At 50.6% G+C, this 14,673-nt stretch overlaps 1 protein-coding gene across 9 annotated transcripts in view; it reads right to left on the reverse strand.

The window, feature by feature from the left end:
* The window catches only part of MPDZ (multiple PDZ domain crumbs cell polarity complex component), an 856,387-nt gene that overhangs the window by 728,034 nt on the left and 113,680 nt on the right, over positions 1 to 14,673 (reverse strand). For all 9 annotated transcript variants that reach the window (XM_086961394.1, XM_086961393.1, XM_086961386.1 and 6 more), the window contains exon 7: positions 1,967 to 2,095. In XM_086961394.1, coding sequence (XP_086817520.1) covers positions 1,967 to 2,095 — 129 coding nt within the window. The remainder of the gene's footprint in view (positions 1 to 1,966; positions 2,096 to 14,673) is intronic.

Consider the following 14,673-nt stretch of genomic DNA (forward strand, 5'->3'; position numbering starts at 1 on the left):
TAGGCTCAGGCAGCCACTGCTGGCTTTGGGGCTGCTCACTCCCATAATTATTCCCATGAGGATGAAGGCAGACGTTGTGGCTCAGACAGTGGGGGGATCCCCATCCCCTCCAGGCCAATTGAGAACTTTCCCTTGGACTCAGCAGCTGATCAGCTCCGTGCAGAGGGGGCTTTATGTTTCGCTGCACCGTTAGGCGCCATCTTGGGGTCATGCAGCCTCGTGGTATCCCATGGGGGCCCCCCTTTACCGCCACACCGGGTGGGCTGAACGGCGATGCCTTGATAATCTGCCCGGTGGGGGGCTCACTCCACCTCCCCAAATCCCAGTCCGTGCTCCCAACTGTTGGTGTTGGGGAGCAGTGCGATCGTCTTTGTCACGGCCTCAAGGTCGCTGGGCTGACTGTGGATCTCGTTCTGGGCCGGTTGCTGCCATAGTCGATCCATCCCCCGGGGCCTAACCACAGGCAAGGGCTAAAACCACGGGCGGGATGGTGATCGTGGGGCTGACACATGCAGGCACTCAGGAGGCTGCGGTGCACTCAGTCTGTCACACACGCCTCCAAGCTCCAGTCAATGATGTAACTTCAAGCAACCCTTTGGCAAGAGCTTATTTAAGGCAGTTTAGTCCAGTCGCCAAATAGAAAGCTAGAGTAAGGGGGAGGCATCTCAATTCCAAGATATATATGGGACACCCAGTTCATCATGGCCGATCCAGTAGATCAACCTCGGGGGCCTGCAAATAGGTTTTTCTAAAAAACGTTTTCCACCCGTTGAATACCTTGACATTCGCCATGCCCCAAATACCAGCACCATAAGTTGCGATTGCCACGCATTTACTAGGATATATAGTTAGTGTCTCCCTCACCGGCTTCGCTAGGATCTTCATCCATTATATGTGATCACATCGACCACGCAGCAGTGTTGAGTCAAGGCGGTAGCAAAGACTATTCCAATTGACAGAGGACTGTCTCTTCATTGTGGTGCGTGACTATGTTGGGCAGAACAAACACAGTAGAAAGGGACACTGGGAAATCAAATATAAATACGTGAAATGCAGTTTTTTTTATATTTGATGCAATTGTGTAATTCCATGATATAATTTTCCACTTAATTAACATGATCTTGTATCGTTTCCCAACATCCCTTTACATGGTAGGATCAGCGTGCCACTGCTCACCAGCTAGGTTGATGCTCTATAAACACTAATACTTACATGCATGCAAAAACATGCTCAGCACTGAAGCTTTTAAATATAAATAGTAAGTAAAGATACTAATAAATTGATATAAGGACGCATGTTCATTTCCTTTCATAGTAAAATCATCATGTTTTTTCTGAAAATCCAACATTTTCATTTATCATGACTAAATGCTTTAAGAAGATATAACGTGCAAATCCATCCCACTGCATAGTTCTAGTGATCTAGGCATTTCCCCTCTCGGTGTAAAATAAATTAAGCTTACCTGTGGAAATCTACCTTCTAAAGCTTCACGTCATAAGTAAATCTTCCTCGTCTTAGTAAAAGAAGAGTAAAGGCTGCAAAACTGTAAGCCACAATAAGCCCCACCATGACTACGAATGGAGTTTGGTTCTTCAGTCGATTACTGCATACCAGTAAATTAATAAACCAATGCCTGTATTATGTTCTCCTGCCAACTTCACGCTGTAATAGTTGCTAGCTAAGTGGTTGCTAAGCAACTATGTTCGTACATGAAGCTGTGGGGATAATATTTTACTGCAGAGTTGAACATCCCATCCGCAATTACTATACCAAACGTTATTCACAAACAACTGTTTTTGAGCCCGGGCGTCAAAGGGACATAAGCTTTCATTCCTTCAAACGCATTTTGTGATGAGGAAAAGCTCTAATAATAGAGAACAACAGTTAAATGTCAGGCAGAACACATAAAGGTCCACAGAAGAAAAATGAATTTACAAAAGTAAACAGCAAGGTTGGTGTTGTCTACCTGATCTGCTACACCTCCTGGTAGAATGGTTTTCACAATGACTCCAGTTGATTTGCCTCCTACAATGCCAAATCCTAGACCAGATCCATCATTCACAAGCTCAATTGTCTCCACGTGCTGCCAGTGAACCTAAAGGAAAACATATGCACAATTATCACATAATACTCAGCTTAGGCCTAATATATACACAGACACACACACTCCCTCTTATTCCAGGCAGGAGAACTCACTTAAGCCCATGGTGAGCACCTAGCATCTCCATTATGACTCCATCCTGCTATACAAAGATATAGCCACATCACCAACACTAATTATTTTGAGGTAACACAAAAGGAAATGTCTGCCTCGCATAACTTGGAAAGGGTAGATTTTCAGGTACAATCTAATGATCTGTCTTCAAAATGTATTATTTTGGTAATTCTTCAGCAATTCCTTTTTTCCCAGGTCTGACTCAATACAATGCTGCAAGGAAGTCAGAAACTTTTGGAGAACCTAGTCCAGTGTATTATGTGTTCTGAATCTGTGTGATCTATGGGAAAAATACTGAGCTTAATCCAATGATTGATTTTTCTACTCTTAACTTAACTGAAGTCCTGGCCTAAATGTAGTTCCTTAAACTCCCGAAGACCTGATACCAATCATGAAATACAATAAAAGGCCCCAAGACAAAAATGAAAGAAATCAGATTTAGCTTTATACAAAAGATTCTTCATTACCCATTACATTGTTTTCTTTGAATAGTGTTATGACCTAATTTTACAGGATCGCTAGTTGTTACTTAGGAGGTAACGAACTCAGGATTCGCTACTAAGTGGTCATTATATCGGGAGCACCATTACATTGCAGAATTTTGACCTATCTCTCTCTCTCTCTCTCTCTCTCTCTCTCTCTCTCTCTCTCTCTCTCTCTCTCTCTTTATATATATATATATATATATATATATATATATATATATATATATATATATATATATTTATTTATTTTTTTCCTCGAAAAAAGAACCCAGCAAGGCTCCCGTCGGCAACCCAGATTCTCCACAGCACAGACGGAGTCCAGCCAATTCTTCAATTTAAAGGGATTTTATTTTCGCAACAACACCATTAGTGCAACATATCTATACTACTATAATAAAGTAAGAACTTCCAGGCTTTGAGGCGGGTAAACTCGGGAACCAAGGTGCCAATCTACACACCCGATACACCGTTGAAATCGGTAGGGTTTGTAGATGGTTATAGGCTATATAAATGTAAAAAATAAATGTTATTTACAATATTTATATTTTAAAAAAAGTAGTCCTCCCAAAGTAGCACCGGCCGCGACGCATGGGGAGGAGCGGTGGACATGGCGCGGAGGAGGAGCGGTAACGTCAGGAGCAGCGGACAGGCCTGCAGCGGTGCAAGCGGATAGGCGGGAGGAGCGCCGGCGGAGGTAAGGGGACCCATATCGGGGCAGGCGGGGGTCGGGGCAGGCGGGCGACGGGCCGGGCAGGGGACGGGCTGTTGTAGTCGTGCGGTCAGGCAACTCTGAAATATGCATAGTGGGAGAGTGGTTACTTTTTAAAGATTTGCCCTGCCTAGCAACGAAAGTGGGAGTTCGCTCCAGAGAGATATGTTTTTTTTTTTTTTTTTACATCATTTTTATTGCATCACCAATATCAATGCACAGACAATATATTTAGCAAGACAAACATATCATGTACAAGCTTAGTGTGAACCAGTCGATCTCCATCCGGGGGGTTCACCTCGATCTTGGCGCGGGTGACCTTATCCCTGTCCATTTCTTGTAGCTCCTTACACTGTCCGACCGCTTCATCAAGCGAATAACCCTGGGATGCTTTTATGATTTTCACCCCTTCCCCTCCCCAAATTTCGGTACCCCAACATCCCTCCAAAACAGCCTCCTACCCGCCCTCCCCCGTGGTCGCTCTGTGCTGGGTTAGCAGTGTAAAAGTGTCTGGTGTGTTGCAGGAGGAAGTAATCTTTCGCTAAGGTGTGTTCTCCTGTGTAGTGTTAGGGTCTGCTCCATCTAGTTCGCTCTCGCCATCCTGCCCCTCATTGTCCATATCCCGGAGCGCCTGCACCATCACCTCCCATGCAGTCGCCCTTTCCAGTGCCTTCTCATCATTCAACCTCCAGGCCATCTGGTATCGTAGGGTACTTTCACACGCCGTCCATCTCAGGCATTCCCCATACCATCTTTTATACGTGGGCCCCACTCTGGACTTCCAGTTTCTTGTGATCTCCCGCTTGGCTAGGATAAGCCCTAAATCTATAAATTTACTAGTCATCTTATTCCTAGGTGTGTGTGGGAACCAATGAAGGACGCCAACCGCTTTTGTAAACTGGAGATCCCTGTCTGTCGCGACGTTAAGGGCCCGTCCAACTTCCTGCCAATAATCTCCCAAAGAGGGGCAATCCCACAGCATATGGCACAAATCCGCCCCAGCTGTGTTACATCTGGGGCAAGCAGCGTCGGTCGCCCCAAAATACTGTTGGATTTTCCCGGGGGTGAGGTATGCCCTGTGAATGATATAAAAGTGAATCAATTGGAACCTGGCATTCCTCGAGCTCTTCCGTGCCCGCCTTAGCAACTGGCCCCAGGTCGTGTCTGGTATCTCCACTTGGAGGTCCAGCTCCCACTTGGCCTTCAGGGCTGCCAAAGGCTGCAAGGCCTCCCGCTGCATCCTAGAGTACAGGCACGTGACAGCTTTAAAGGTTCCCGCCGCCATCATGGCGTACTGGCAGGCCATCGAGGTGCCCGGTTCCTGCATCCCTTCCCCCCAGTGGGCTCGCATGGCGCCCGTGACTGCTGCGTGCAGCAAGTAGTCGCCCCTCGGAAGGTCAAATCGCTCCTGCAGGTCCCGAAACGGCAGCAACACCCCATCTTCATAGAGGTCACCCAGCATTTGTATTCCCGCCTCCTCCCATCCTAGCAAGCGCGACCAGTCACCTCCATGTGGGAGAGCAGTGACCATTCCCAGCGGAATTTCGGGGGCATACATCAGGCGGACACCCGCCCGCTTACGGGCCCGGTCCCAGCAAAGCCGGAACGTCTGCTCCTCGACCGTCAGGTCTCCCATCCGGAGTTTCTGGTGCAGCGTAATATATGCCAGAACGTGTCGCGGGGTGCCTTCTACTCTCGCGTCCTCGGGGCCTCTATACACTCTCGCCACCTCCTGAGTAAACGTCTGCAGCTGCGCAGCTAGGTAATACCCTTCAAAATCCGGCACTGCCATACCCCCTTCATCTTTGGGGCGCAACAGCGTGTCGAGCGCTATGCGCCTCCTACCCGCGCCCCACAAGAACGGTATGACCAGTGACCTCAGGCGTTTGAAAACAGAGCTCGGGACCCATACCGGTAGTGTCCTAAAATAGTACAAAAGCCTGGGCAGGGCTATCATTTTAAACAGGGAAATTCTACCAGCCAGGGAGAGCGGCAGAGTTGCCCAGAAGTCCATGGACCCCCGCAGGGCGTTAATACAGCGAGTGATGTTGCCATCCAGTAGGTCGGACGGGGCGTGGTAAACATAGACCCCCAAATAATGCAGACAGCGCGGCTCCCACCGGAGTCCCTGAGCAGTGAGTGGGCACGGTTCTCCCGGCCTCAGGGGAAACAGACATGATTTAGGCCAGTTAACCCTCAGGCCCGACAACCTACCGAACTGCCCCAGTAGCTGCCGCGCCCCCTGGAGCTCGGGGCCCGCATCGGCCAAAAACATCAGCAAGTCATCTGCGTACAGGGAGATGAAGTGCGGCCTCCCTCTAAATGACAAACCTGCGTAGTGGCGGCCCAGTCTGGCTTCCGCAGCGAAGGGTTCCATCGCCAACGCGAATAGGAGCGGGGATAGGGAACAGCCCTGTCTAGTGCCACGCTTAATTGGGTATTGTCTCGAGATCAGTGTGCCCACCCGAACCCTCGCTACCGCCTCGGTGTAGAGGACCTTGGTCCATTTTATATATCCGTCCCCCAGCCCGAAGCGACGCATCACCTCATACAAGTATCCCCATTCAAGGCTGTCAAATGCCTTCTCAATATCAATGGATAGGACAAATGGGGAGACGGCGTCCGGCCAGTCCGCTCCCATCAGTCTTGTGAGTCTACGAATGTTATGAGTGGTGTTGCGCGTCGGTATGAAACCGCACTGGTCACCGTGAACCAGGCCTGTCATGTGTACCAGCAGTCTGTTGGCCAGAATTTTACTGAGGATCTTGTAGTCCGTCGTCAACATAGACAACGGGCGATACGAGGACAGCGCCGCACCCTCTCTGCCCGGTTTCAAGAGCGGGATCATGAGGGCCTCGCACATGGAGCCCAGGAGTCGGCCCCTCTCCTGTGCCTCGTTGTACACCTCGCACAGCCTCGGTGCAAGGTACTCTAGGTATTTGCCATAAAATTCGATCGGTAGTCCGTCAAGGCCCGGGGTCTTATTCCTAGCCATCTGTTTTACAGCACAACCTATTTCTCCAAGAGAGATGGGCCGGCCTAGCTCTTCTGCCTCCGAGTCCTCCACTCGCGGCAATCGTAACCCGTCCAGGAACTCCTCAAGCTCCTCCGCCCCTCCCGTTCCACCACTCTCATAGAGCCCCTCATAATAAGCACAAAACTTATTCAGGATCCCGGGTTGTGTGTGGCAGGGCTCCTCCCCTGGTTCCTGGATCCCCATGATCGGCATTCCCCCCCGGATTGGGTTAGCAAGCCAAGCCAACATTGACCCCGCCTTATCACCTTCCGCATGCGCCCTTGTCATGTACGCCTTGTGGTCGAAGCTGCGCAGCCGCTCCAGCTCTACCGCCAGCCCCTCCCGTGCCCCGCTAAGCCCCTCCTGCAGTTCAGGGTGATTCGGGCGCCTCTTCTCCAACTCCCTCAGCCGCGTCTCAGCCGTATCTAAGTCATCCAACAGAGTCCTCCGAGCCCCTGCCGTGTGACCAATACAGTGTCCCCGTACCACCACCTTGAATGCATCCCATTCAACCGCCCTCGTGGAGGCCGAGCCACTGTTCTCCTCAAAATACCTCTCAATGCGCTCACTCAGGACCTCCCTGAACAACAAATCGTCCAGGGTGTCAGGTTGCAGGCGCCATGTTGGCACGCAGTTAACAGTCACCATCCATTCCAGAGACATCAACAAAGGGTTGTGGTCTGATATCGTCCTGGCCAAGTACTCCGCCCCTCCCACCGCGGGGAGCACACATGCCGAACAAAGAAACGCATCCAGCCTCACATGCAAGTCATGCAGGTGCGAGTGAAAGGAATAGTCCCTAGCGGTGGGGTGCAACGCTCTCCATGCATCCGTGAGGACCCAGCTCTCCTGCCATTCCAACCTGCGCTTGGCGACCCTATGCACTGGGGACGCGCGCAGCGGGGGATGGGACCTATCTAGTAACACATCCTCAACCGAGTTGAAGTCCCCCCCCAAGAGGACCGGCCCTGCCAAATAACCCGCCAATTTGCCCGAGATGGTAGACAAGAAGGCGGGCAGGTCTACATTAGGAGCATACACATTACAGAGAGATATCACCCTGCCTCTCAGCTTCCCCTCCACTGCCACATACCTGCCCTCAGGGTCCACCAATGACTTTGAGACCTGGAAGGGGACCCCCGCCCGTATCCAAATCAGTGCCCCTCTCGCGAAAGCCGAAAATGTCGTGTAGAAAAGCTGCCCCCTCCAGCGCCTTTGCAGAGCCGCCCCTTCCTGCTTATTAAGATGTGTCTCCTGCAGGAACGCTATATGAACCCCCCTACGCTTGAGGTACGCCTGAACTTTATGTCTGCGCGTCATGGACTGCATACCCCGCACATTCCAGGTCACACATTTCAACGCCCCAGTACTAGCCATCCCCCCCTACACAACCGGACCATATAGCAAGGAACAATGTCCGCATAAGTCCCGCGACCACGGGCCCACCCACCCACCCTCTCCAAACAGGAAGCCGAACCCCTCCAACAACAACTACCCCCCGAGCAACCCCAACTGCTCGCAACTCCCGCCCCCCCAGGACAGGCCCCCCCGCAACTGGAAGTACCCCCATCCAAACCAACACTCCCGACCACCCCTCAAGGAAAGGTGGTAATGGTCGCAGTCCCCACTGCGATGACCTTAGGGGCCAGTAAGGCGCGGCTCAATGCGATAAAACCTCAAAACAAATCAGCCCCGCGCGCTCCGCCCCACAATCCCCTCAGTACAGCTCCCCAAAACCTCAATCAATAATGTTCCACTGCTGCGGGCCCAGTGCCCCGGTGTCCACCCAACGAGTTCACTCCACCAGTCCAGTTCAGCACGCCTCCAGTATCTCCTCCGAAGTCTGCGGCGTCACTATAGGGCCCCGGGCTCCACCAAATTCCGATTGTCCTGTCTCCGAGCCCGTGCCCGGGTCCTCCGACTCCGTGCCCTTCCCGGACCGAGTCCTGGCGGTCCTAGATAAGTCCACTACCGCTTGTAGCGCCGCCTGCCTCTCCGCCTCCGTCTGCGACACCGATGGTTTCCCGGTTCTCTTGCGGTTCCTCCTGATCCGTTGGGACTGCCTGACCGGCTTCGCCACCTTAGCCTCCTCCTCCCTGGCCTTAGCACCGTCTGTTCCCGCTTTATAAGTGTCCCACCAGTCCCAAGCGTCCGCGGAGGTCGTGAAGAATAATGATTTCTCATCCACCACCACTCTTAGCTTGGCAGGGAACAACAGGGAGTACTTGATGCCTTCCTGGCGGAGCTCCCGCTTGAGGGACAGGAAGTTTGCCCGGAGTCGCTGCGTCTCAAATGTGTAGTCCGGGAACATGGTGACTCTGTTGTTATCCACTTGAAAGGGCCCTGCCTCTCTCGCCCTCTGTAAGAGCCAGTCTCTGTCCCGGTAATGGAGTAACTTGAACACCACCGGGCGAGGAGGAAGGCCCAAGGCTGGCGGGCGCGCTGGAACTCTATGTGCCCGTTCCAGGGAGAAGAAGGGGGACAGACCTTCTGGTGCCACCTCCGTCCGCAGCCAGTTATCAAGGTAGCCCACCATGTCTTCGCCTTCAATTTTTTCCGGCAGGCCCACTAGGCGTACGTTGTTGCGCCTGTTCCTGTTTTCGGCATCCTCGGCCCTCCTTTCCAGCACCTTCAGGCGGTCCATCACGTCTGCCATCTGGGCCTTCATCGTTTCTTGGCCCGGGGCTAATTCCTTAACCGTGATCTCCACGGATTTCACCCTGTCTTTAAGTTTGTCGTGGTCGGCCTTCAGGAGGCCCAAGCCCGTCGCCACCTGCGCTATATCTTGTTGCAGGGCGTCCTTCGTGGTGGCGATGGCCTCCAGGATACGATCCTGCATCCGCTGCAATGCCGCTTGGTCTCGTTCCGCTCCCTCCGCAGCCTCAGTATCGGTCGCGCCATCTCCCTTCCCCTTCGTCTTCCCCATCTGGGCCGATTTGGGTGGTGGTCTCTGAGTATGTTCCTGGCCGCCCTCCGAGTGCCGTCGGGTTTCGTCCTCCGGCAGGGTACCCGGGCCCAGATTGGCACCAAGAAGCAGGAAACACTGAGCGATCGCAGCCCGGCCAGCGCCAGACGTGCCAAGGGCCCGGGACTCTCGTCACTGGGTCACTGCCGCACTGTCGTCGCCCCTACCCGGGGGCGGTCCTCAACCACCGCCCGAGGGTGCGCCCAAAGTCCACTCGGCACCCGGGGAGAGGCGCGATGCGGCCGCCAACACCCCTGATTCGTCAGGGAGCAGTCCTCAGTGGGTTTCTGGGCAGATGCCTCCGTCGTGTCCGATCTCATGCCCTCGCCGCCATTTTGGGGTCCGCGACTTCTCGCCTGGGTCCAACTTTCAAAGTCGAAACACTGCTGTGGGATGGCTCGGTGTCGTCCTCCGTGGGCCCCGGACCCTCCGCAGTACCTTCCAGTACCGGATGGTATCGGTTACCTCGGGGTCCGATCAAATATTCAGGATATTTTCCGGGATCGGGCACGGAGCTCCGAGCTCACGCTGCCTACCTCCTCGGCATCCAAGCCACGCCCCCTCCAGAGAGATATGTTGTACACAAGTCCATTGAGAAGTGGTTCGGGTCGAGGAAGGCGGGGGCCGGGCCGGGCCGGGCAGGGTACGGGCCGGGCGGGGGCCCGGCCTGATGGACAATGTAGGGGCGGGCGGGGGGCGGGAAGCTGCCTGTTGCTCCCGGACAAGGTCGGGACGGGCTGCTACTTATATATATATATATATAATAAATAAATATATTCACCAACAACTTCCTTCTTCAGTAAAATCTGTAAAATCAGTATGCACTTACAAGATCCAGCGTTTCCCCAAAATGTCTTTAATTAAAGATAAGCACCCAGTTCAAAAAGAAATACCGACGCTCTTCGTTATCTACAGATAACTTGGTCATGTGTCGGTTTTTCTTTTTGAACTGGGTGCTTATCTTTAGTTAAAGAAATTTTGGGGTAATGCTGGATCTTGTGAGTGCGTACTGATCTTCCCGAAGAAGGAAGTTACTGGTGAATAATTTTCGGCGTGGCTCTGCCGACGAGTTCCGCACCGAGGAGAGAAGCACCAGGGGTCCATTACTTTGAGCCTTGCTGTGGAAAATATATACATATATATATTAACTGAAAAAAAACAAAGGTTAAGGAGATGTTGTAGTTAGGCTCAGATTTCACTAGTACAAATCCATAGAAATTCAGCAGTTATAGTTACCTGAGCTAACTAGAACTTACACTGCCGCAATGCACTGGTTATGACATCACATATTACTTAACTCACTAATTTTTTTTTTTTAAACTTTATTAAGTTTTGCATAAATTTCAAGGTACAACGAATGCAATATAATTACCAGTAATCAGGAGTTTCATCAGACAAGTTCATTTATTATTTTTCGGCAGGCTAGGCCTCAACCTCCCTCCTGTACAATCAAAGCACAATGTACAAATCAGTATTCATTTAATGTGCATCTTATTAGTACCTTTGATTTTGAATCCATGCTACCCTCCCACAACTACCCCCTTCCCTGCCCTCCCCCAGGTGTGTCACTAATAAACGAAGTGCTAATCTGTTGTGCTTCAGACTATTTTTCATGACTAACCAAAACAGCACGTTGGAATCTATCCCTCGGTGAGGGCGCCCTATGCCCATCAGCTAATTCCACAACTTTGCGTGTTGTTCAGGGGTATAGAACCTAGTCTACTTCTTCAGGGGCTTCAACTATTAGATCCTTCCTTCCATTATCGGCCGGAATCTTTAGTAGCACAACTATTGTTTCCCATGCCCTCACTGACTCCAATGCTCTCTCACTCCCTGCTCTTTTTGCTAGTTGCAGTCTGATTATTCCTTTACACTCTGCCCTTTGACAAATTCCTTCTTCCATCTGGCTACACTTGGACCCCTCTTTGCTTTCCAATGCATAGTGATGTCTCTTTTAGATAAGACTAACCCCTGGTCTAATAATTTGCTTGTGACTTTATTTTTGGTGTGAGGAAACCAGTGTAATAGGCAGGTTCCCAGAGATGTCTCCACCTTCCTATCAGTGATGTCGGCCAGTAATGTGGTTACCTCTTCCTAGAAATTAACCAAATGCGGGCAGTCCCAGAACATATGCCGTGAATCTGCACCCTCCCTGTTATAGCGTGGACATGCCACTGCTTGGGTTTCGAAATATTTGTTAATCTTCACTGGGGTGAGGTGTGCTCTATGCAAGACATGGAAGTGCACCAGTTGGAATCTGGCGTTCCTGGAACTCTTCCATGCCCTTTCCACTAGATCTTCCCAAGTTTTGTTCTGGAATTACCTTCGCCAAGTCTGCCTCCCATTTTAGTCATAGTTCAGGCAGGGGAACTAGTGTTTCCTGTGTTATGCACTTATATAAGCATGTGACTGCTTTGTAGGTACCTGCGCCGCCACTTTGTATTGACAACCCAATGACGTCTTCGGCTAAGTGAGTCCCCACCTCCAGTGCTTTTGTATGGCCGCAGTGAGTGCCGAATGCAATAAGAAATCCCCTCCGGGTACATCGTATTGTTTTTATAAATCGTTGAAGGGAATCATGCTGCTACCTTCATACAGATCTCCTATTGTGGGCAATCCTCGCTCCTTCGAGGCTGCTAATCCCTGCCAGGTTCCCCCATGAGGTAGAGCTTCGCACTTAAGCAGCGGGATCTCCGGGGCATAAGGGTATTTAATGTGTGCCCGTCTCAGGCTCCTATTCCAGCACTGCTGTGCTGTTCTTAGTTCCGAAGGGATAGCTTGGGTTCGAATGGGTAACCTCAGTATAATTTGATATAATACTTGTATGTCCGGTGAGCCATCTGTTAGCTCATCCGTCCCCCTAAGCCGGTTCGCCACCCCCTTCGTGTGCCATTGCAACAGCGCCACCAGGTAGTAAGCCTGAAAATCAGGCACAACCAGTTCTCCTTCCGTCCTTGGTCTCATGAGGACTCCAAGTGCTACTCTCCTTCTGCCAGTTCCCCACAGAAATCCTGAGGTCATTGCCTTGAATTGGGTGAAAAATCTTATTGGTATCCAGACCGATAATGTCCCAAAGTAGTACAAAAGTTTCTGGAGGTTCACCCTTTTAAGTAAGGCCACTCGGCCAGCTACCGACAGTGGTAAAGAATCCCAGAAGTCAAAATTGCTATTTATTCTCCTAATGGCTCTTCCTATATTGCACTCCAATAGGTGCCCTTGAGTGTGATAGATTTGCGCACCTAGGTATGTCAAGCACCTGTCCTCCCATCTCACTCCTTCTGTCTTTTGTGGGGTAACTCTATTTTCCTTCATCGGTAAGAGGCTAGACTTCGCCCAATTCACCTTGAGCTCGACTACCCTGCCTAGATCCTGGAGCAATTCTCTTGCACCACAAATTGTTTCTCTCAAGTCCGACAAGAACATCAGTAAGTCATCTGCATAAAGTGCAATGTGATGATTCTGCCCATACACATTGAGGCCCTGATAGTGTTGTCCCATTCTGGCCCTAGCCGCCAGCGGCTCCATGGCGAAGGCAAACAAGAAGGGGGAAAGCGAGCATCCCTGTCTTGTCCCCCAGCCTATACTACAGGTGTCAGATATTAACCCACCCATTTTAACCCTCGCTGTGAAATCTTTATATAGAAAAGCTGTCCAGCCTAGAAATGTATTCCCTAATCCAAATTTCTCATTACTGGGAACAAATACGACCATTCTAGGCTATTGAATATCCTTTCCTATATCCACTGCAAAAATAGTCACCACATCTCCCTGATAAGAACCCGCCTCCAAGACCCACAGGAGGCGCCGGACAATGACCGCTGTGTTCCTGGTGGGAAAGAACCTGGACTGATCTTTATGCATTAGTGTTGTCATATAAGGAAGGAGGCGGATGGCTAGAATACTGCTCAGGATCTTGTAGTCTTGGTTAAGCATGGAAAGCGGGTGGTATGCAGACCTGTCCCAGGACAGATTCCCAGGTTTGAGCAGCAGTATGAAAATCGCCTACAGAGCCGATGGAAGCAGGTGCCCCGTCCGTTTTGCATCATTGTATGGCTTTACAAGTCTATAGGCCAGTAACTCAATATATGCTAAGTAAAATTCTATCAGTAGACCATCTGTCCCCGGTGTCTTATTCCAAGCCATAGTTTTAATAGCCCCCTCACTTCTCCGATTTCTACGTCCCAGCTGGGAGCGTCTGCCAATTACTCGCCTAGGTTTGTCAATTCCACCTCACTTATGAACCTATCTATCCTTCATCTTCTGGGGTCAATCTACTCTTGTACAGGTCTGTATAATAATCAAGGAGCAAATCATTAATTCCTTCCTGGCCATAACATACCTCCCCATTCCATCCTCTAAGCTCTACCGTTCCTCTTCTGGCCGGATTAGCCAGCCAAGCCAGGAGGGCCCCAGATTTGTCTTTCTCAGTGTGAGCTTGAGTTATACTGCTTCTCTAGCATGTATTAGTACTCCCTGATTATCAGGTCTATCGGGACATTCCTGCTCTACCTCTCGTAGGTGCTGGTTTGCCACTTGTATGTCCTGCAAGAGCACCTTACGCGTTCCCACCATCTCTGAGATGCTGCACCCCCTGATGACTGGTTTAAAAGCATCCCAGTCTACTAAGGAAGTTGTTGCTGTGTTAACATTAGCGTTTTCTTGGAAATATTATTCGATAGCAGTGCCCATAGCTTCTTGAAAAAACTGGTCATTTAAGGCGTCAGGTCGTAAGCTCCATGTAGGTATTTTGGGCCTCGTGCGAGACTACTGCATCCTTATCTGTACTGGGCTATGATCCAACATTGTTCTAGTGAGATATTCACTACCCTGTGTCCCCTTGTGTACATCAGGTGAGCACAATATGACATCTAGTTGGACATGTAGTTTGTGTAGTGCAGAGAAGAAGGATTAATCTCTAACCCCTGGGAGTTGTGCTCTCCATGAGTCCATTAAGCCCCACCTCTCCTACCAATTCCACCTAGTGTCCGCTATTTTTTGTATGGGTGCATCAGGAAATGGAGGATGAGAGCGATCCACGTCAACATCTGATATGCAATTGAATTCAGCCCCTAATACTGCTCATCCCACTAACATTGAAGCTAATCTCCCAGAGAACTGTGACAAAAAGGCAGGCTTCTCCGTGTTAGGAGCATAGGTACTCCCTAATACTATATCTCTGCCATCTAACCTCTCAGTTACTACAATATACCTTCCTTTCGGAGGCGTGATTTAGTTTATGCACTGAAATGGTACACCCGCCCTCACCCAGATCAGCACCACCGT

Source organism: Lissotriton vulgaris, chromosome 3_1, assembly GCF_964263255.1.
Source record: "Lissotriton vulgaris chromosome 3_1, aLisVul1.2, whole genome shotgun sequence".
NCBI lineage: Eukaryota > Metazoa > Chordata > Amphibia > Caudata > Salamandridae > Lissotriton > Lissotriton vulgaris.